At 44.7% G+C, this 22,310-nt stretch overlaps 2 protein-coding genes across 2 annotated transcripts in view; one reads left to right on the plus strand and one right to left on the minus strand.

Annotated features, from left to right (window-relative positions):
* The window catches only part of LOC147104618 (uncharacterized), a 48,942-nt gene extending 38,410 nt beyond the window's left edge, over window positions 1-10,532 (plus strand). Inside the window, exon 9 of the mRNA XM_085962017.1 lies at window positions 5,049-10,532. Coding sequence (XP_085818143.1) covers window positions 5,049-5,301 — 253 coding nt within the window. The 3' untranslated portion in view covers window positions 5,302-10,532. The remainder of the gene's footprint in view (window positions 1-5,048) is intronic.
* Window positions 10,533-18,601: 8,069 nt separating this feature from the next.
* Window positions 18,602-22,310, minus strand: part of sxph (saxiphilin) — a 128,649-nt gene continuing 124,940 nt past the window's right edge. The window contains exons 16-17 of the mRNA XM_085962019.1: window positions 21,463-21,649; window positions 18,602-21,359 (exon numbers count right to left, since the gene is read on the minus strand). Of these exons, the coding sequence (XP_085818145.1) occupies window positions 21,316-21,359; window positions 21,463-21,649 (231 nt within the window). The 3' untranslated portion in view covers window positions 18,602-21,315. The remainder of the gene's footprint in view (window positions 21,360-21,462; window positions 21,650-22,310) is intronic.

The raw sequence follows: 22,310 nt of genomic DNA on the forward strand, positions 1-22,310 counted from the left end.
GGTCCTGGCGTCGTGTTCGATCCTGAGAATTAACTCCACACCCTGCCCATCAGGAAGACCACTTGCTTCAGCCTTCGATATCTTCCACCTTTACCCCTCTGTCACTCAAACCCTCGCCCCTGGTTGAGTCTCCTCTCGGTTCAGTTACTCCAATGTTACTGTGCTTCTATTCTCTATAAACTCCAATTTAACCGAAATACAGCAGCCAATTTTCTATCCTGCGCCACGTCCCACTTTTACTGCCTACCCCAGTTCGCGCTGACAACATTGGCTCCTCTGTTCTCCTGTGCATTAAAATTTAAGTCCTTGTTTCCGCTCCCTCTACTGCCTTGCCCCACCCCATGTCCACAACCTCCTCCAGCCTTGCGTCTCCTCCCTTAAATCCGCTGGATTTAGCCAATTTCCCCCCTCCCCCCACTTTGTGGCAGAGCCTTCAATCCAACTCTGGAACTCCTCTTTCCCCCCCCCCCCCCCAACACAGCCACCCTTTAAACACCTCAACCTCTCTACCTGTAGACACCATCTCAAAAAGCCCGGTTTTGATCGACCCTCTGTCACTGCTCCTAACCTTCCTCCAGTGGCTCGGTGGTCTTCTCTTTATTTCCGTTGGCTAGGACCTTGGGACTTTTTTTTAATGTTGAAGACATTTCACGGAGGATGGTGAACTATGTAAATGTGCGTGCTGTGCATTTACCTGTTTAATGGTTCAAAATAAAATCCTCGATTGACGGACTGAGCCTAGGTCTGAAAAGGGTGTGCAAGTCCTTCTCCTCCCAAAGACAAAGGTCACTTTGCACCGTGATGTGTTCCAGTAAGCGGGTGTGCGGGATCAAGGGCTCTCTGTTCAATCCTGTAGTCTCGCTATTTGGCAGATAAAGACGCATCCAGATTCGTATGGAATGTGAAATCCATTTCCAAGGGTGCCCATGATGCTGAACCCAAGGAATATAACATAAGAAATAGGAGCAGGAGTAGGCCATTAAGCCCTTCGAGCCTGCTCTGCCATTCAATAAGATCGTGGCTGATGTTCTACCTCCACTCCACTTTCCCCGCACTATCCCCATATCCCTCGAGTCCAATAGTATCCAAAATTCTATCGATCTCTGTCTTGAATATACTCAACAACTGAATGTCCACAGATCTTTGGGGTAGAGAATTCCAAAGATTCACAACCCTTTGAGTAAAGAAATCTCTCCTCATTTCAGTCCTAAATGACCGACCCCTTATTCGGAGACTGTGACCCCTGGTTCTAGACTCCCCAGACGGGAAACATCTACCCTGCATCTACCCTGTCAAGCCCTGTAAGAATTTTGTATGTTTCAATGAGATCACCTCATTCTTCTAAACTTTAGAGACTATAGGCCTAGTCTACTTAGTCTCTCCTCATAGGACAATCCCCCCAACCCAGGAACCAGTCTGGTGAACCTTCGTTGTACTTCCTCTAAGGCAAGTATATCCTTCCTTGGGTAAGGAGACCAAAACCGCACAGTACTCCAGGTGTGGGCTCACCAGGGCCCTATACAACTGTAGTAGGACTTCCCTACTCTCATACTCCAGTCCCTTTTTAATAAAGGCCAACATACCATTTGCTTTCCTAATTGCTTGCTGTACTAGCATGTTAACTTTGTGATTTGTGTACAAGGACACCCAGGTCCCTCTGAAAACCAATATTTCCCAGTCTATCACCATTTAAAAAATATTCTGCTTTTCTATTTTTCCTACCAAAGTGGATAACTTCACATTTCTCCACATTATATTCCATCTACCTTGTTCTTGCCCACTTAACCTGTCTATATCCCTTTGCAGACTCTGCATCTTCCTCACAGTTTACTTTCCCACCTAACTTTGTATCGTCAGCAAAATTGGATACATTACACTCGGTCCTCTCATCTAAGTCATTTGATATAGATTGCAGATAGCTGAGGCCCAAGTACTGATCCTTACAGTACCCCACTAGTTACAGCCTGCTAACCTGAAAATTACCCGTTTATTCCACTCTGTTTTCTGTCCATTAACCAATCCTCAATCCCTGCTGATATATTACCTCCAATCCCATGAGCCTTAATTTTGTGTAATAACCTCTTGTGTGACACCTTATCCAATGCTTTTTGAAAATATACTACATCCACTGGTTCCCCCTTATCTACCTAGCCATTTACATCCTCAAGAAACTGTAACTGATTTGTCAAACACGATTTCCCTTTCATAAATCTGCGTTGACTCTGCCCAATCATATTATTTTCTAAGTGCTCTGTTACCATGTCCCTAATAATAGATACTAGCATTTTCCCTACTACTGCTGTCAGGCTAACTGGCCTACAGTTCCCTGTTTTCTTTTTCCCTCCTTTCTTGAATAGTGGGGTTGCACTTGCTAACTTCTAATCCACGGAGACCGTTCTCGAATCTAGGGAATTCTGGAAGATCAAAACCAATGCATCCACTATCTCTGTAGCCATCTCTTTTAAAAACCCTAGGATGTAGGCCATCAGGCCATGGGGATTTGTCCCATTCATTTCTCCAGTATTATTTCTTTACTAATACTAATTTCTTTTAAGTTCCTCATTCTCGCTAGACTCTTGGTTCTCCACTATTTCCAAAATGTTTTATGTGTCTTCTACCGTGAAGACAGATACAACATATTTGTTTAATGTCTCTGCCATTTCTTTATTTCCCATTTATAATTTCTCCTGTCTCTGCCTCTAAGGGACTCACGTTTACTTTCGCTACTCTTTTTTCTGTTTTACATACCTATAGAAGCTTTTACAATCTGTTTTTAGGCCTCTTGCTAGTTTACTCTCATTCTCTTTTCTCTATCAGTTTCTTGGTCATCCTTTGCTGAATTCTAAAATGCTCCCAATCCTCGGGCTTACTACTCTTTTTGGCAACATTATAAGCCTTTTCCTTTAAACTAATACTATCTTTAACTACTTCTTAGACACGGTTGGACCACTTTTCCCATGGAGTTTTTAGTCCTTAGGGGAATATATATTCATTGCGAATTATGAATTCGATCTTTAAATGTTTGACATTGCTTATCTACCGTCATATATTTTAATCTAGTTTCCCAATCTAAGTTAGCCAACTCGCCCCTCATACCTACATAGTTTGCTTTGTTCAGATTTACAACCCTAGTTTCAAATTCAATATAAAATTCATCATATTATGATCACTCTTCCCCAGAAGTTCCTTTACTACAAGGTTATTAATTATCCCTTTCTCACTGCACAATACTAGATCTAAAATAGCTTGTTCTCTAGTTGGTTCCTCAACATACTGATCTAGAAAACTATCTTGAATACATTGCATGAACTTGTCCTCCACACTGTTGCTGCAAATTTGATTTGCCCAGTCTATATGAAGATTGCAGTCCCCCATGATTACTGTATTGCCCTTGTTACACCCAAGGTGGCTAGATATGTAGACTGAAGGATGACTTTAGGGAGCTAATTTGTGTAATGAATTGATGGCACAAACATGATTGAAGCCGTTGATTTCGCATGAGAGTTCCCCAAAGTCCCAAGAGCTGGCTGGTGCCTGGGACGGTTCAGTGTGCACTCCTCCCAGGTCTGTTTGCAAGTGATGGTTTTGGGATAGCGTTCCCAATACTCTGGATCTGAAGTAGACGATCCCGTATTTGCACGGGCCGTTAGAGATTTCTTAAAATGCAAACAAAGCACCAAAGGTCACTTTTTTAAACTGGGGCCCATCTATTTTCCAGTTCTGTCTCCTCTCCTGGCTGGTTTCCTTTGGGGGGGGTGAGTTCAATTGTTCAGCAAGAGTTGCGCATCTACTGGGCTGCATTGCATGATGCTAAAACATGAGATTCCTCCCAACCCGTAACTTCACCATTACAAGTTGCAGGGTAACCCCATGGTGTGGGAAAGTGCACAGCTTGGATTCCACAGCCCCCACGCCTAACGGGTGGCTGAGGTGAGCAGTGTTAAGGTTGGGGGGGGACGGGAGAGGTAACAGAATACTTTGGGGGAAATGGGAGAAAATCTCTGATTTGTTAGCTGAGTTCATTCACAGGAGCTGAAATTTCTTGAGTAAACGGAAAGGTTTTCACCGAGTATAATGCACCCTCGACTCAGTCGGAAGATAGTTGGATGCTTACGGATTGTGTTTCTGTTCATATTTATCCTACAGTCGGAAGGTACAGAGGCGGTTCACTTTGAGATGGGGAGAGCGCAGGAGACTGAAAGTTGTCTGTTCCCCTCACTGGGAGGCTGTGTCCGTCTGAATTGTGATTGAAATGGGAGTGGAAGGGAGGGCGATGGTGATTCCTTCCCCTTTACACCTCACTTTTCCAAAGGAATAATGGAGCTCTCCTCATTTGATGAATGGTGGGTTGGTGAGCAGGGGCGTTCTCCCTCGGTGGCCTGGCCAATATTTATCCCTCAACCAACATCACTTTTATAAAAAAAATACAGATGATCTGGTCATTATCACATTGCTGTTTGTGGGAGCTTGCTGTGCCCAAATTGCTGCTGCATTTCCCACATTACAACAGTGACTACACTTCAAAAGTACTTCATTGGCAGTAAAACGCTTTGTGACGTCCTGAGGTCGTGAAAGGCGCTATAGAAATGCAAGTCTTTTCTTTCTGGTCATATAAAATCTAAAAGAGAAACAGTGAGCTTTTTAGCGTCAGCGGGATCTGGCCCGTTCTGCTGTCACCTGGGAATGTATTTGCCTTTAATCCTGCTCTCGGGTGGGGAAGGGGAGTTGGCTTTCCCCAGGGTGCCCTGAAGATAGTGAGGTGGGAGCTGCAACACCAACGTGGGTTGGTTGACGTTTTCTTTTAGCGGGTGATGGTTCAGGGACACCAGTGCGCCTTCCCAAAACCATCAGGGGGAGGCCGAGTGACCCGAAATGTCCGCGGCGTCGTCACTAGCCTGCAGCCTGCCGTGATTAGACTGCTGTTGGCTGTGAATATTAGTTACTTTGAAGTAGGGGTGGGACTGTAACGTTCAATGTGCAGTAATTATTTGACTCTGCTTGTGTTTAAATATTTTGTGTGATGACTTTTTTCCCCTCCCCCTCAACAGTAAATATCTGGAGACTATTTTTGAAGAGCCTGTTCTGAAGAAGGGCTCCTTCGTCTGCACCAGCCTTCAGAAACGCAAGCGCCTGTTAGAATTCCAGGACTACACTCTTCCCCGCAAGCGGCGAGCACATGCTGGGGTGAAGGTTCCGAGCCGCTCACGGGGCAGGAAGGCGACTACACGCGAAGGGGAGATCGATTCCCTGCTCGTCCAAAAACTGACTGAACTGGAGGCCTTCCTGGCCGGAGAGGACTAAAGTTACTGCTGAACTGTTGACTGATTTAACCAATTCTACTAGACTAGAGCTTGCCACCAGAGTGCCCAGGTCTGTTAACACTACATGCCGAAGATCCAGGGGGGGTTGCACTGTGTGTCTGCCTCGTTTCTTGGTTGCCGGGGAAGAGAATGGTGCAAAGCTTGCGGGCTGCTGCATGTAGAAACCAAGTTAGAGAGCGGGTCTTTAAAACAGCGCCCTGTGCTAATAGCACTGTTCCACTCTCACTATATGTCAGCAGTGATGGGAAGAGGAATATGGTACTTTATTGAAAGGGTGTTTGTGGAGAGCGATTTGGAACTGAATGGAAGAGGATCGATGGGAGAAAATCCACGGTCGAATGAGGCTGCTGCTCCCCAATTTCCACAAAAATTTAATTTGCTGAAAACCAATTTCTGGCTTAACCTGTCACACTGGGGAAGGAATGGCTTGACTGAAATGCAGAGAGCATCTTTCAATGTTTACAAGATTGCAGATCCAGCAGCAACTTTCAGTGGTTTGGGCTGGATTAACTGCTCAGTGAAGCGCTAACTTTAAGTGTGTTCTTGCTGAGAGCCTGACGGTGGATGCCGATATTTTTTTATATATATATATATATATATATATCTCTCTAAGCAACTTGAGCCTAAAGTGCTAAAAGTAAATATTCCAAAGTAAATTCTGAAAAAGGAATGACTTTTTTTCTGTGTGAGTGTAAGTGTGTGTGTGTGAGTGTGTATCGGTACCACTGACGCACGTTGGAAATGGCCAGTAGAGGGCAGAGCAGCTTTAACCTGACATCTTGCGCTCTTTTCCAGTAAAGATGGCCTAAGCTTCAGCCTTTAGCCGTGGAAGGCTTGCCTTGCCAGAGGAGGTACCTGTACGAGCTTTTGGTCCACATTGATTGTGTGTATGTTTTCTTAGTTTTTACACTGGCGGAGTGCTTAATTTACAGCGGTCATGCGAATTGGATTTACGATTACTGCAGATTTAACTAATAGTACAGTACTAGTTAATGCTAGGTTTTGGTAATGTTTTTGATATTCAGATGCTGGATCATATTGGCAGTAACTGGCATTACCTGCTCCATCCTAACCAGATTAGGAACAGATGTTCTTGGGTTAGGTGATTGTGTGTCTTGTAGTATGTAGATCTGAGTAGTGCAGATTACAGTATGTAACCCAGCATGTAGGGTCATACGGGAGCAGTACCGTATAAATACCGCACCTTATCTCTTACAGGGCAGAAGCCCGAATGCTCGCTAAAAGGGTTTAAAATTTGTCTTTAAATTGCTGCAGTGTCAGCTGTGGCTCAGTGGGTAACGCTCTCTCCTCTGAGTCACAAGGTTGTGGGTTCAAGTCCCACTTCAGAGACTTGAGCACATAATCCAGTCTGACACTTCAGGGCAGTACTGAAGGAGTGCTGCACTGCCAGAGAATGTCGCCTTTCGAATGAGACGTTCAACCCCGTCTGCCCCCTCAGCTGGACGTGTGGAAGATTCCACCGAATTAATTTGAAGGTGAGCTGGGGAGTTCTCCTGGTGTCCTGGCCAATGTTTATCCCTCAAACAACCGATTATCTGGCTGCTGCGTTTCCTACATTACAACAGTGACTACACTTCAAAAGTACTTCATTGGCTGTGAAGCGCTTTGGGACGTCCTGAAGTTGTGAAAGGCGCTATAGAAATGCAAGTCTCTCTTTCTATGACTGCGTTCCCTTATTTTTACATGCGTTTTTGTTTAATGCAGGAAAGACAGAGTGTGACCGTCAGCTCTACTTTGTGCAAGTGGTGTCAGTCAATTTGGAGGCTGGTGAGGCCGATCTGAGAACCGTTTTGGACCGATGTCAGGAAGTTCATGCAAAAGCGGTTAATGCATTGAATGGACTTCCAGTTAGGGAGGTGAAAAAAACCCGATTATTGTTTAACAGCTGGCTGCTGTGATGGGACTGCAGGGTCCTACTGAATGAATGAGCTAGAATGGGCCAAATTGCCTTCCTTAGTTGTGTCTATCTTGTGGGAGCTCGAGGTGCACAAGGCAATTGTTTCTTTTTGGAAGGGTATTTGTGAAACTCAATTCCTATGTTTAGATTCTAACTTTTTTTTTTTTTCGCTTATGGGATGTGGGCGTCGTTGGCAAGGCCAGCATTTATTGCCCATCCCTAATTGCCCTTGAGAAGGTGGTGGTGAGCCGCCTTCTTGAACCGCTGCAGTCCGTGTGGTGAAGGTGCTCCCACAGTGCTGTTAGGGAGGGAGTTCCAGGATTTTGACCCAGCGACGATGAAGGATTGCCGATATACATCTAAGTCAGGATGGTGTGTGACTTGGAGGGGAACTTGGAGGTGGTGGTGTTCCCATGTGCCTGCTGCCCTTGTCCTAGGTGGGAGAGGTCGCGGGTTTGGGAGGTGTTGTCGAAGAAGCCTTGGCGAGTTGCTGCAGTGCATCTTGTAGATGGTACACACTGCAGCCACGGTGCGCCGGTGGTGGAAGGAGTAAATGTTTAAGGAGTAATCGAGCGGGCTGCTTTGTCCTGGATGGTGTCGAGCTTCTTGAGTGTTGTTGGAGCTGCACTCATCCAGGCAAGTGGAGAGTATTCCATCACACTCCTTGTGTCTTGTAGATGGTGGAAAGGCTTTGGGGAGTCAGGAGGTAAGACACTCGCTGCAGAATACCTAGCCTCTGACCTGCTCTTGTTGCCACAGTATTTATGTGGCTGGTCCGGTTAAGTTTCTGGTCGATGGTGACTCCCAGGATATTGATAGTGGGGGATCCGGCGATGGTAATGCCGTTGAATGTCAAGAGGAGGTGGTTAGACTCTCGCTTGTTAGAGATAGTCATTGCCTGGCACTTCTGTGGCGTGAATGTTACCTGCCACATACAGCCCAAGCCTGAACGTCGTCCAGATCTTGTTGCATGTGGGCATGGACTGCAGGAGAGCAGGAGTCGGTGTGCAGCTAGGATGTAATTCCCATCTCTGGGGATTGTGCACAGCTTAAAGAACTTGCATTTATATAGCACCTTTCACATCCTCAGGATGTCCCAAAGTGCTTCACAGCCAATTAATTACTTTGTGTAGTCACTGTTGTAATGTAGGAAACATGACAGCACAGCAAGCTCCCACAAACAGCAAATGAGAGAAATGACCAGATCATCTGTTTTAGTGATGTTTGTTGAGTGATAAATATTGGCCAGGACATCATGAAAACTCCCCTGCTCTTTTTCTAATAGCGCCATGGGATTTTTTTACATCGAGAGGATGGATGTATCACCCGGAAGACAACACGTCTGATAGTGCAGCACTCCCTTAGTACTGCACTGGAGTGTCGGCCTGGATTATGTGCTCAGCTCTCTGGAGTGACTTAGATTCTGGCCCAGTTCATGTCGACACACATGTACTTTTAGTTTTGAAGTTCTTTGCTTCCTTATACTGGGAGATCACCCCTTCCCTCATCCCCATTTTCTGATTATTACACATGAGGTAAAGTCCAGTTCCCAAACTAAAGTCTTTTTCCTCCCCCTATATTGCTCCAGTTATAAAGCCCATCTGGAGCAGCCTTCCTTCCAATTGTGGTTTTAGTCACTTGTGGAGGAGTGTGTGGTTTTCATGGGGAATTGGAGGGAATCTTTGTGCACACAGGAACTGACTGTAGCTGTTGGGACATGGCATAGACACCACAGGAAGCCCCTGCCAGGCGACGTTGATACCTTTTTAGTTTAATTTGTCACTTTATTTTTCCCCTTCTGCTTGCACTTGTTGCTGGTGGCTGGTCACCAGGCATCTGCCAGCCACAAGGTGGTGTGAGGTATCACCTGGGCAAGTCTTCCTCTGCTCCTCTCTCTCCCCTTCATCCCAATCTACAGTATGAACTGGATAATGCCTGGCTTGAGGAGAATGGGAGCGTGTTTATTTAATGGTGTTAAATCATTTACCTATTGATGCACACTTGCTCCGGCGGAAATGGTCCTGTTCACATATCCAACCGCCCTGTTAAACAGAAGTCTCTCTTCTCCTATTCCACATAACTGTGAAGCCCGGGTTTTTAAATAAACTAATGATAATGGTACTGTGACAGCACACCCAACACTAACCGTTTAACTTTTTTGTTTTATTTCAGTATAGATGTGCTTAAACTCTGACACAAAATTTCTCTCAATAATCGACAGCTCCTGGGGGACAAAAATAAGCCACGTACAAAACCTCAAACTTTTATTAAATCTGCAGTTACTTGAATGTTTGTTTATTTTTGTCCTGATAAGATGGCACCAACATTTGGTGATCATGTGTGTGTGTATTATATGCACCATTTAAAAAAAATTATAACATTCACTATAGCAGTGTTTTGGAAAAATAGAATGTGATTCTGATTTTTGTTTCAAATAAGTTGCAATTAGCAAATGTTTCCTATTTAATGTGTAGGGAATGAGGGTGGCTGCAGCTGTAAAGTTTCACCATCTATATTCCTGTACCCCTGTAACATTATTCAGTGTCTCCTGTCCCCCTAAGTACCCCTAGAGGGATTGTGCTATAATCTCTACAGTACCTAGGGATACCATGCTTTGAAACAACTTGCTGCCTAGTCACCAGATGACTTTTAACTAGAGCTGAAATCTCTGGGGAATTGTACTGAGTCTCATTCACACCTTGCTGTGTAGTTCGTCAGGAACAACTCTGCGTCTGACCTTTTGCAGCGAATCCTGCCCAAGGCCGGCTGACTTTTTTTTTAAATACTTCTTTCGATTCCCAGCCCAGGGAAACTTGGGGCGAATGTGAAATTCCCAATGCTGCCGTAGTGAAGATCGGCTAACTCGGCATAGGCTGGGACCCGTCTGTGATGTAACTGACGCAGTTACCCACTAAAGTCATTGGGGAACCCTTCCACTCGCATGCATGTGTATATCTGCTCGTGAGAGAGAGAGGCTGGATATTGTACTCCATCTCTTTGGTTGCCTTTTTAATGCTGTTATTGGAGGTTCCGACCTTTGGTTTGGCACCAGGGAGATTATACCTCGAGGATAGTGCTGGTTACTGGGTGGATTGGTCTCGTTGATCAGAATGTCTTGCACTTGACCAGCTTCTAATCCATTATACTGCTTTATTGTAAATGTAATTAACCGGTACCTTTTGAGTACCCGAGTGATCTGTGTGCCCTTTATGTAGATCTTCTATTAATCGTGATCTGTTTGAGAGTTGTCTCTGTATATTTTCGATGATACTAATAAAATCTGTTTTTTTTAATTGGTTGCCTTGTTGATGTGAAAGCAATGAGGTGACTAGACAGTGCGTTGGCCTGAGTGAGTGAACCTTTGGGGGAGGGACAAATGAAGCCGTTTGGCCCCATTGAGCCCATTCCTTATCCAAACATGAACTCTACGCCACCCATTAAATGTCTTGAAAGGTCCCTGTGCAGTGCATTGAGCTACATCCCTTTCTCTGAAGTGCAGGTTGAGTGCATTGGCGACCAGTGTTGTGTTGAGATGCGTTGACACACTACTTCTTCGCACTAATCCCCTCCGTGTGAGCTCTGAATTCCCAGCGGGTTGCCTGGAGAGGGAAAATTGAACAGCTGTTCTCGTGGTGGCCTGGGAGATCTGGGAATGGGCAATAGCTGTGACCCTTCAGTAAGTCTAGAAACTAGACACTCGAGGAGAAACTGAAGGGGGTGGAAAACATTAATATAAATGTGTAATATCTCAATAGATGTCAGTGATTATGAGAATATGTACACCTAAAATAACAACTTGCATTTATATAGCAGCTTTAACATAGTAAAACGTTCCAAGGCACTTCACAGGAACGTACTCAGACCAAAATTGACACTGAGCCAAAGGAGGAGACATTAGGACAAGTGACCGAATGCTTGGTAAAAGAGAGAGGTTTTAAGCAGCATCTTAAATGAGCTGGAGAGGCGATTCGGTTTGGGGAGGGAATTCCAGAGCTTAGGATTTAGTCGGCTGAAGTCATGGCCACCAATGGTCGAGCGAAGAAAGTGAGGGATGCTTAAAAGGCCAGAGTTAGAGGAACACAGTTCTAGGAGGGTTGTAGGGCAGGAGGTTACAGAGATACGGATATGGATAGGGAGGGGCGAGGCCATGGAGAGATTTGAACACAAAAATGCTTTGTGCTTGCAATTTCCTAACTTCGTCCTTTCCTACAAATTTTGACACTTCTATCTACATCAAGTTGGCTCATTGGAAGCCGAGTCTTCTGTCTGATGGGTTAACATGAGTTTTTCCACCTTTTACAGGAGCTGAGAAAAGGCCCTGGGATCATGGGCTCCTTCCTCAGCACCCAAGTACAAAGTGATCTGGAATCAAGAGAGCAATAACAACCCAGAGGCAAATCACTTTCTAAAGTGTCTTTGAACCTAATCTAGCTTGGCTTGGCTCGGTTCTGTTGCCATGTACTGCTGGTGGAAGTAGAGTGCATTCTACATGTACCATTTCCCAGCATAAAAGGGACGGGGGGGGGGCACAAAATCTCAATCAATCCATCCATTAGACTTTGATCAGCAACAACAACTTGCAATGATAAAGTGTCTTTAACGTAGAAAAACATCCCAAGGCACTTCAAAGACTTAGTAAAAATGGGTGCCAAGCCAAAGAGGGAGATGTTAGAATTTTAACATGAGGATGAGAATTTTAAATTTGAGGTGGTGGCGGACCAGGAACCGATACAGCACAGGGATGATGGGTGAGCGTGACTTGGTGCAGGATAAGATATGGAACACAGGAACAGGAGGAGGTCATTCAGCCCCTCGAGCCTGTTCCGCCATTCAGTTAGATCATGGCTGATCTGTATCTGAACTCCTATTGCTTTTGTTCTGTAACCCTAACTATTGTGAACTTTGTTTTGGTTTAGTTGTGATAATAGTTGATGTGATTTAAAGTTGTATTACATTATGTGCTAAGATAAATGATGGCTTGGTCTTGCTGATCAATGATCAATGATGCAAGCACATGAGACTGACTGAAACCATGAATGGGTTATGATTCTTAAGATATTGATTATAGCATGTATATGACAAAAATTATAGTAGAAGTGGGGCTTCATCTAAAACCAATGAAAATGAATGAATGAATGTTTCTCAAAGACTTCTATGGAAACTTATTTGTGATATCACTGTATCTGATTTGCTGTTTTCCTGTGCAAGCCTTCTGAAACAACTTCCTTCCCATTAAATACAAAGAAAGCCTTGCATTTATATTGCACCTTTTCACATCTCCGAAACATCCCAAAGCACTTCACACAAGTTACTTTTCAAGTACAAGCACTGTTATCTCGGCCAATACAGCAACCAATCTGCATACAACAAGACCCCACAAATAGTAACTCTGGCCGCCTTGCTGCTGTGATTGTGGTGGTGAGGTGATTGAAGGAGTAATGTTGGCCGGGAGAACTCTGCTCTTCAGCTAGTGCCGGGAGAACTCTGCTCTTCAGCTAGTGCCGGGAGAACTCTGCTCTTCAGCTAGGGCCGGGAGAACTCTGCTCTTCAGCTAGTGCCATGAGATCTTTAACATCCACCTGAACAACATCCTACCTGAAGGACAGCACCTCTGATAATCCAGTGCCACCTCACTATTGCATTGCAAATACCATTCAGGACATTTCCTTTGCTCTTCTATCCTGAAGGCAGTGGCTCATGGAACTGTTCACCACCCTCCAGGACTGCGCCAATGTGAGTTGGCACGTTGAGCATCAGGAGGGTATTCATCTTTCGGCTGAGACGTGAAACTGAGGCCGGTCTCCCTATTCAGGATATTAAAGATCCTATTTCAAGAGTAGGGGAGTTCTCCCTGGTGTCCTGGTCAACATTTATCCCCTCAACCAACACCACCAAAAAACACATTATCTGGTCATCGCATTGCTGTTTGTGGGACCTTGCTGTGCACAAATTGGCTGCTGTGTTTCAGACATTACAACAGTCACTACAGTTCAAAAAGTACTTCATTGGCTGTGAAGTGCTTTGGGACGTCCTGAAGTCACGAAAGGCGCTATACAAATGCGAGTTCGTATTCATCGTGTTCCATTGTAGACATCTAGCCGAGTCCGATCCTATGCTCACCCGACGCCCCCACCACATGCATCCTTTCAGCAAGGGGTAGTGATCAGGAGTGCAATACTCGATGGATTTCCCCCACCTACCTCCTAGCCTGACACCACAATACAAAGTGAATCACCTCCACCAGTGCCCATCAGCCAACTCCGCACACAGCAGGGTTCCAGCCAGGGAGCTACCCGGTCTGTACTGTTCAGTATCAATCCCGCACACCGTGCCAGAGTTGCCAATCCTCCAGGATTATCCTGGAGTCTCCAGGAATTAAAGATTAATTTCCAGGACTCTGCTGCGAGCAACCCAGGAGAAAAATCATAGGGGCTTTAAATTCTTTTTCATTTTCTTTGAACACTTTCTGTATATATAACTAATATACAAATAACTAATACTTGTATATTAGTTATCCAAATAACAGACTTGGGGGGAAGACTATTTAACTGACAGTCAAGAACCATCCAATCGGATAATGAAGAATCTATTCCTTTTTCAATTGGCTGTGGAAGGCAGCACGCCTGGACTATGGACCAATGGTGGTTGCGGGCAGGTGGTCATGTGATGAAGCCTCCCGGAATATGCCCAACCAGAGTTAGCAACCCTACACGGTGCATTATACAGGAAACTTTGGTTTATCCGGAGGTTAAATGTCCGGAAAGCTCTATCTACCGGCAGAATTCAGGAGCCGTTTCCTATAAGTTTTTTTACTTCTCGTTGCTTTTTTTTTCCCCAGTCAGGCTCTGCAAGGTCTAGCTGAAGCTGTTGCTTAGCTACAGAGACGCTTTTAAGCTGCGGCCGACTGTGTTGAAGCTGTTGCTAAGCAACAGGGTTTGTTGATTCACACGGAGCTCAAAAGCTCCGTATGTTTTAACATTAGCGCTGGTTTCTACGGCAGTTTTGATGGTACGGCACCAGCTCGGTCCCGTCAGTGCCGGATACCAGAAAGTTTCCTGTACCACTGAGCCAATGGCCCTGAAATTCTGCAAGGGGTGCTTCCTCCCTGGACTTTGGCTCTCAGCTGTTTCCCGATGGGTTTTGTTGGTCTCCCAGCTGAGCTCTAACGTGAGAGCAGTAGAATCCCTGTGGAATTTCACGTACCAAAATATTTAGGTAAGGGGTGAAAAATATTGGCCAAGTGAAATTAAATGGGAGAATTTAACCTTTCCCTATAAACTGTCAAATTAAGATATTTAATTAATATTGAATATTGAGGAACAAACAGTTTTTAGCATCGTCAGCCATGGCTCAGTCGGTAGCACTCTCACCAGAAGGCTATGGGTTCAAGTCTCACTCCAGAGACTTGAGCACATAATCTAGGCTGACACTCCAGTGCAGTGCTGAGGGGGTGCTGCACTGTCGGAGGTGCCGTCTTTTGGATGAGACGTTAAACCGAGTCCGCCTCGGTTGGCGTAAAAGGCACTATTTCAAAGACGAGCAGGGGAGTTTGCCCCATTGTCTTGGCCAATATTTATCCCTCAATCAATATCACTAAAACAGATTATCTGGTCATTATCACATTGCTGTTTGTGGGAGCTTGCTGTGTGCAAATTGGCTGTTGTGTTTCCTTCTTTACAACAGTGACTACACTTCATAGAATTTCATAGAATTACACAAACAGGTCATTCAGCCCAACTGGTCTTTCCGGTGTTTATGCTCCACACGAGCCTCCTCCCACCCCTCTTCATCTAACCCTTTCGACATAACCCTCTATTCCTTTCTCCCTCGTGTTTATCTAGCTTCCACTTAAATGCATCTCTACTATTCGGCTCAACTACTCCATGTGGTAGCGAGTTCCACTTTTGAACCGCTCCCTGGGTAAAGAAGTTTCTCCTGAATTTCCAATTGGATTTATTAGCGACTTTCTTCTATTTATGCTCCCTAAGTACTTCATTAGCTGTAGAGTGCTTTGGGAGCCCCCTGAGGTCATGAAAGGCACAATATAAATATAAGTCCTTTACTATAGTTCTATATTTTTTTTAGTCGGGTTATTTCAGGGTCAGACACAAGACTTGCAAAATGTACTAGAATTCACTTGGCTGAATATTGTGAGCACAGGATGAAAAAGTATAATTCATTCCCTTCCGAAGCAAATAAAAAACTGTACAGATTAATTCTTTTCAGTGGCATAGTTCAAAGATATCTCTGCACAGCGCTTAGCCAGGGATGGTAATGGGGTACAAGGAGATTAAAGTCTTGTGTACGTCCCTTTTTGATCTAGATGAGTAATGAGAAAGCAATTCAGAAGCCGGAAAGGAGGACCGTCAATGACTGGGCTAGAGGGCACGCTGAAAGCAGTCGCAGAGGAAGCTCGCGCACCTTCCCAGCACGTGGCTGCAATGTGTGCCCGATTTCAGCATCAGAGGTGACCCCTTCGTGATTCGGAGGGTGCCTGATTTGTAGAAGTGACCCTCGCCTCCCTTTCATCTTCTAACAACTACCACATTTTCCGCGCCTTCTGTTTTCAAGACGACCGCTCACCTGGACCACTTTTTAACAGCAGGAAAACTCATTATAAATCAGTCTTGCTTTAGGAGAAACATTCTCTCCCATCCCCACAGAGTTAGTGGATATCTGAAACAGACTCTAAGCAAAAAAAGCATTGAGGCTGTGTTCCTTGATTTCTTCAAAATGGATTGGGAATGGGATTGGAGGTTATGGGGTAGGCAAAGAATGAAATATTTAAACGCTTCACACGATTCAACAGTCCGAGGGGGTTGTGTCTTGTGGAGGGCACTAAGACGTTTAATAGCAGAGATTTGCGCAGAGGTGAATATTCAGGAGTCTTGTTTCATTAACCTTTGGGAAGCAGAGAGTGTTTAAGAGGAACTTTCTCTCAGCAGATGAAATGGGCATACAGGAGGCTAGATAGGAGTTAGTTGATTGGGGAAGTGGAGTACTCATCATTTTGTATTATTTCCACCTCCGTAACATCGTCCAACTACGCCCTGCCTCAGCTCATCTGCTGCAGAAACCTTGCCTTTGTTACCTCTAGACTTGACTATTCTAACACACTCCTGGCTGGTCTCCCACGTTCTACCCTACATAAACTTGAGGTCATCCAAAACTCGGCTGCCCATGTCCTAACTCGCACCAAGTCCCGTTCTCCCTTGATCCCTGCGCTCGCTGACCTACATTGGCTCCCGGTTAAGCAACGCCTCAATTTTAAAATTGTCATCCTTGTTTTCAAATCCCTCCCCCCCCCCCCCCCCCCCCATGGCCTTGCCCCTCCCTAATCTTCTCCAGCCCCACAAACCCCCGAGATATCTGCGTTCCTTTAATTCTGGCCTCTTGAGCATCCCTGATTATAATCGCTCAACCATTGGCGGCCGTGCCTTCTGTTGCCTAGGCCCTAAGCTCTGGAATTCCCTACCTAAACCTCTCTGCCTCTCTTTCCTCCTTTAAGACACTCCTTAAAACCTACCTCTTTGACCAAGCTTTTGGTCACCGGCCCTAATTTCTCCTTATATGGCTCGGTGTCAAATTTTGTTTGATAACACTCCTGTGATACGCCTTGGGATGTTTTACTACATTAAAGGCGCTGCTATATAAATACAAGTTGTTGTTGTATTACATGAGTCCGATGGATAATTGCACTTGGAGAAAGATGGGGGGGATTAGGGCTAGGACAGGAGGGAGTCTGGGGGAGGCAAGGTTTGGCGCGGTGGGCTAGGGGAAGGAGGGAAGCAGCAGAGGCAGCTCAATGGATGGTCTGCCCATGAGCTCCTCGCACTTGTTGGAGGTAAGGGTGGGGGGGAAAGGGGTTTAAGGAGACAATTGGTAGAATAGTTAGATATTGGGCAGTACGGGCACACCCCTAAATGTAAGATGATCAGACTGCTTACGTGAATGCCAGTGTACCATGAGAATATCTAAGGCAAGTCCTTAACTTGTAACAATGTATTATAGAGTAGATTGTACATGGTCTGTGCAAAGAATGGGCTCGATGAGCCAAATGCCTTATTCTCATTCCATGTTTTTTTATGTTCTTCGGGTTTTCTATTGTCCCATTTATACACATTGAAAAACTTCCAGCATCAGTGAATTCAGGAGCTACTTCATTAAAATATGTCGACCCTGCTTTGTCATCAAGGTCGCAGTGTACTAATGCTTGACAGACTATCACTCCCCTAGACATGGGAATTTCTATCAGGCTTCCCAATTCTCATTGATTGTAAAAAGCAGCAGTGAGAGACGGTGCATGGGCCAGAAAGTTCATGGTCCTTAGTTCTCCTGAAACCTTGACCTGCCATCCCATCATCCCAGGACTGAAACCTTGAATGCCATCCCATCATCCCAGGACTGAGCCTTCTCCACCTCTAATTTCTACTCATGATCTCACCTCATTTGCTGCTTTCAATGATATTCCATTCTCGATTTCTATATTCATTGACTTCCTTAAGGTTACAATCCCCTTCAGTGTTCACAACCTCCAATCTTCTCCCAGTGCAATGGTTGAATCACTTCATCTTGATTTCCTTTCTGCTCTTCAATTGTTTCTTCCAGTTGTTGAAAGATACAATTATTTCTTGTCTCTCAGAAGATGCACGGTGGCATAGTGGTTAGCACTGTTGCCTCACAGCACCAGGGACCCGGGTTCGAATCTGGCCTCGGGTGACTGTCTGTGTGGAGTTTGCACATTCTCCCCGTGTTTGCGTGGGTTTCCTCCGGGTGCTCCGGTTTCCTCCCACAGTCCAAAGATGTGTGGGTTAGGTTGATTGGCTATGATAAATTGACCCTTAGTGTTAGGGGGATTAAATACGTGGGGTTACGGGGATAGGGCGGGATATGTGTTGGTGTAGGGGTTACGGGGATCGGGTGGGATATGTGTCGGTGCAGGCTCGATGGGCCGAAATGGCCTCTATCTGCACTGTGGGGTTTCTGTGATTCTGTGAAGGTCCAACTAAAAGGAACCATCTGTTACCTTTGATGGCTTCAACTGTTGACGTTCTTGGCCTTACTATCTCTTCAAGTGCTCCAACCACCACCCTGACTGAGATCAGTTAACTCAACACAGACCGAGAATGGAACCTGGGACCTGACTGCTTTGTTTGATTCAGTTCCACATGGGACATTGGCTTTGCCCATAGAGCCACTGCAACGCCCTATCTTGTTATCCATTCAATGTAACTCCCACATTAGTAACAGGAAGAAAACTCTTATTTTTAACTCCATCATCCTATTGTGTGCCACAAATATTTGTTTATTTTTAAATCAACCTTCTAAAATGTGATGAAACAAGAATGCTAAGTATCTCGTGTAAGGTTAACATTAACTTATATTAAATTGGGCCTTCGCCTGGAGGCCCGTGTTATTCTCATAGATTTATACAATACAATGTAAATATCCCCCATACGGTGTTTCTCTGTGCAGGTCCTTTTAGCCATTAGACAACATGCTTCAACATATAACATGCACATCAACTACTGCACCAAATAACCCACCAAGCGACCTCAGACTGCAACACTCACGAGCCCGCAGACTGGACGGGTTCTGTCGTCAAGTCTGATGAGAGGATTAGATTGAATACTTTGCCCATTATTATATTCTACCACCTGTGCAGCGGTGGCAATAACAGAAAATTATTGATTTTGATTGCGCGCGCCCCCCCCCCCCCCCCAACTATAAGTGACAATGTGCTACTGCGACTGAGATTCCTGTCATGTATTTATGTCTTAAGGTGGTTTGGTGAGTGTCAGAAAGAGATTCAGACAAAAAATAATATCCAATTAGAACATCCCAGCTGGTTACCCAATCCCACGAGTGGTAAATAATGAATGAAGCATCAATAAACACCAAGCTCACTTACATTTAAAATCTCAGTGCGATATCAGTGAAGAATTTATATTAAACCTTTATAAATCACTGGTTAGGCCGCAGTTGGAGTATTGTGTCCAATTCTGGGCACCACACTTTAGGAAGGATGTCAAGGCCTTGCCGAAGAGATTTACTAGAATGGTACCAAGGATGAGGGACTTCAGTTATGTGGAGAGACTGGAGAAGCTGGGGTTGTTCTCCCTAGAGCAGAGAACGTTTAATAGCGATTTAATTAAAGGGAGATGTTGGATTGCAAAAATAAGCCTGTGAACCGAAGCCTGAATCCTCCAGTCTCTAAAAGTATTAACCATTAGGCTGTAATACTAGAAATCATATTTAAAGGATGATTAGCTTCACACTATTGAGATATATATATATATTAAAAGCATTTAGATAGCTGCAAAGCATGATGGGCTGCTTGACCATCATATTAACTCTTTTAACTGGTACTGTAGAATAGCTGACCAAAGCAGATTTGCCAGGCTGCTGGTCACCACCCCACTTATCTCCAAACATTTCAGAATGTTGTTATCAGCTTCACAGAAGCAGTGTTCAACATAGTTTGCCCTTCTAAGGGATAAGGGTAACTAGCCACAGAGTATATGGCTTTGTGATTTGCTTGCTCGATAGTTAGAGGAGACACATGTCCTTTGAAGTTACAAATCTTCAGACACTGACTCCTACTGTAGAGTTGGGCTTCAAAACATTTATAAGAGAAGTCTCTAAAATCCCACAACAAGTTGTGGCCGCCAAGATGAACACTAAAAGGAATTGGCCATTTCTAAGACGATCCTTGCTTCAAACACCTTCTCTCCCATTGGAATGTTTGCTCAAAGCCTGAGCTGACATTATTTATCCCAACAAGCTTTCCTCGGGAGATTAATGAAATAACCATGCATCACCAGGGCTAGCACCAGGGAGTGCTTGAAGCTACTTTGTAGAGTCTCAATGTCTGAAGACTATGCGTTTACTGATAAGGGTAACTACAACTAATGTGGGATGTTTAGTGTCACAGGACGCCTCAAGGTGGGCCCCGACAATTGAGTGACTAACCACGTCAACCAATAGAGTAACTGTAGTGACGCTGTTTGTACGTGTACGCCCACATTTTGTAACCAGTGGGCGTTGCCTATTGAAAGGTATAAACATGCTTGTATTGCTGCTTTTCCTTTGAGAGTTAGGTGCGAGCTTGAGGAAGCTAACTACTCTTCCCTTGTGCACAAGGCCTCCCGGCCGTTTTCTAATAAACTTTAACTTTGTCAGCAGTTCCCCCTCCGTCTGGTTTTGCTCCAAAATTTCGAGTCTAACAGAGATTTAATAGAGGTGCTCAAAATTATGAAGGGTTTAGAAAGAGTAACTGTTTCCACTGGCAAGAGGATTGATAACCAGAGGTCACAGTTTAAGTTATTTGGCAAAAGAAGCAGAGGGGAGATGAGGAAATGTTTTTGTTTACGCCCCGAGTTGTTGTGATCTGGAATGCGCTGCCTGAAAGGATGGTGGAAGCAGATTCAATAGTCACTTTCAAAAGGGAATTGGACAAATACTTGAAAGAATGCAGGACTATGGGGAAAGAGCAGGGGAGTGGGATTAATTGGATCGCTCTTTCAAAGAGCCGGCACAGACACGATGGGCCGAATGGCCTCCTTCTGTGCTGTAAGATTCTATGTAGAACGAGCTAATGGCAAATTCCTTTGTCCACTTGTATAATGAAGGCATATTAAGGTTATGAATGGGTTAACAGGTTTGTTAAAATAGTGGACGGGGTAATTTGCTACAAACACATTAGAGGTTAGTTACTAATGTCACAGCACGATTTCAAACCATTCGGATTTTACAACAACAACTTGTATTTATATAGCGCTTCACAGGAGTATTATAAGACAAAATTGAAAGAGGTGTATAACGAGCGGTCGAATCGACAGCGCCCATTTCACACTATCAGCCAATGTCAAAATCACCCCCACTGTCCTTATCTCATGTATTTTAAACAATTACCGACTGCATTAAAACAACGCAGAGAAGAATTTGTCCAAGCACCTTGCCCAATGCCCTAAAAGTAGTGCATGGAGCAACCTAATCCCAATGAAGACCAAAATTATAGTCAGCTCAGGGCCGTTCCGTGTCGCCAGGGCGTCAGAGTCGGTTGAAGGGTCGCACTCACAAGTTGCTGCAGACATCCTGAGTGCAGAATTCGAGGATTTCTGTCGAGCAATAAGTACAGAAATATAGATGAGCTCTTGTCGGATGAGAGTGGTATTATGTTTGATGCACTTTTAATCATTCTAAAAAACTGAAGATGATTACCCGAATCTGTGCAACTGAAAACGGATTCCGCGAGGTCGAAGAATTCATTGCCTAGGATGTTCATGTAGTTGAGATGAGTCGAGTGAGTCAAACATTCTGTGGCGTCTTTGAAAAGCAGGTCCCTTTCCCCATATTTCTGGGACTGGAAAAGCTGAAATTCAGAGTCAGAGCTGACCCCAAAATGCTCCTGTTAATTGAGAAGTAGACCATTAAGCTGTGTTTCCGAGGGGAAAGGACTATGATGGTAATAAACTAGGGGCAGTGTGCTACCCATGCTTTCCATACATTGCTGCAGAACTATTCACAGTCAAGGCTGCTGGCTTCCCATCACTTGTTTAAAGCCTATCATCTCTGTAAATGTCCGACTCGGGAAATATCCTGGCCCTGATTTCCGAGTGGCACCTCATGATGACTCGAGAATGCCAGTGAGCTTAAAACCTGGTTAACTGGAATTGTTGGCTTGGCTCAGTGATGGCCCTCTCTTGCCTCTGAATCAGAAAGTCATGAGTTCCAGCCCCACTTCAGAACTAATCTAGGCTGGCGCTTCAGTGCAGTACAGAGGGAGTACTGGTGTCTTTCACTGCATCTCTTAGCACCTTCTGCCATGTTCTCTGACTCACTAAGATGTACCTCCACAGGAAATTCACTTACATTTTAAGAAACCTATAGAAATAAATGTTTTTGCAAATACTTGTTCGAGGCCAAAGAATAAAATGTAATTTTCAACCTCACTACCTGGGAGGTAAAAGGACAGAGCAGATCAGATCATCCGATGGAAATGTAATTCAGGCAGGTCCTATAATGGATGGACGATCCGCCAATTTACCGCTCAAGGGGTGATGGTGATG

The sequence above is a fragment of the Somniosus microcephalus genome, chromosome 19 (genome assembly GCF_052327205.1).
Source record: "Somniosus microcephalus isolate GS21.2 chromosome 19, FLI_Smic_1.0, whole genome shotgun sequence".
NCBI classification, from domain to species: Eukaryota; Metazoa; Chordata; class Chondrichthyes; order Squaliformes; family Somniosidae; genus Somniosus; species Somniosus microcephalus.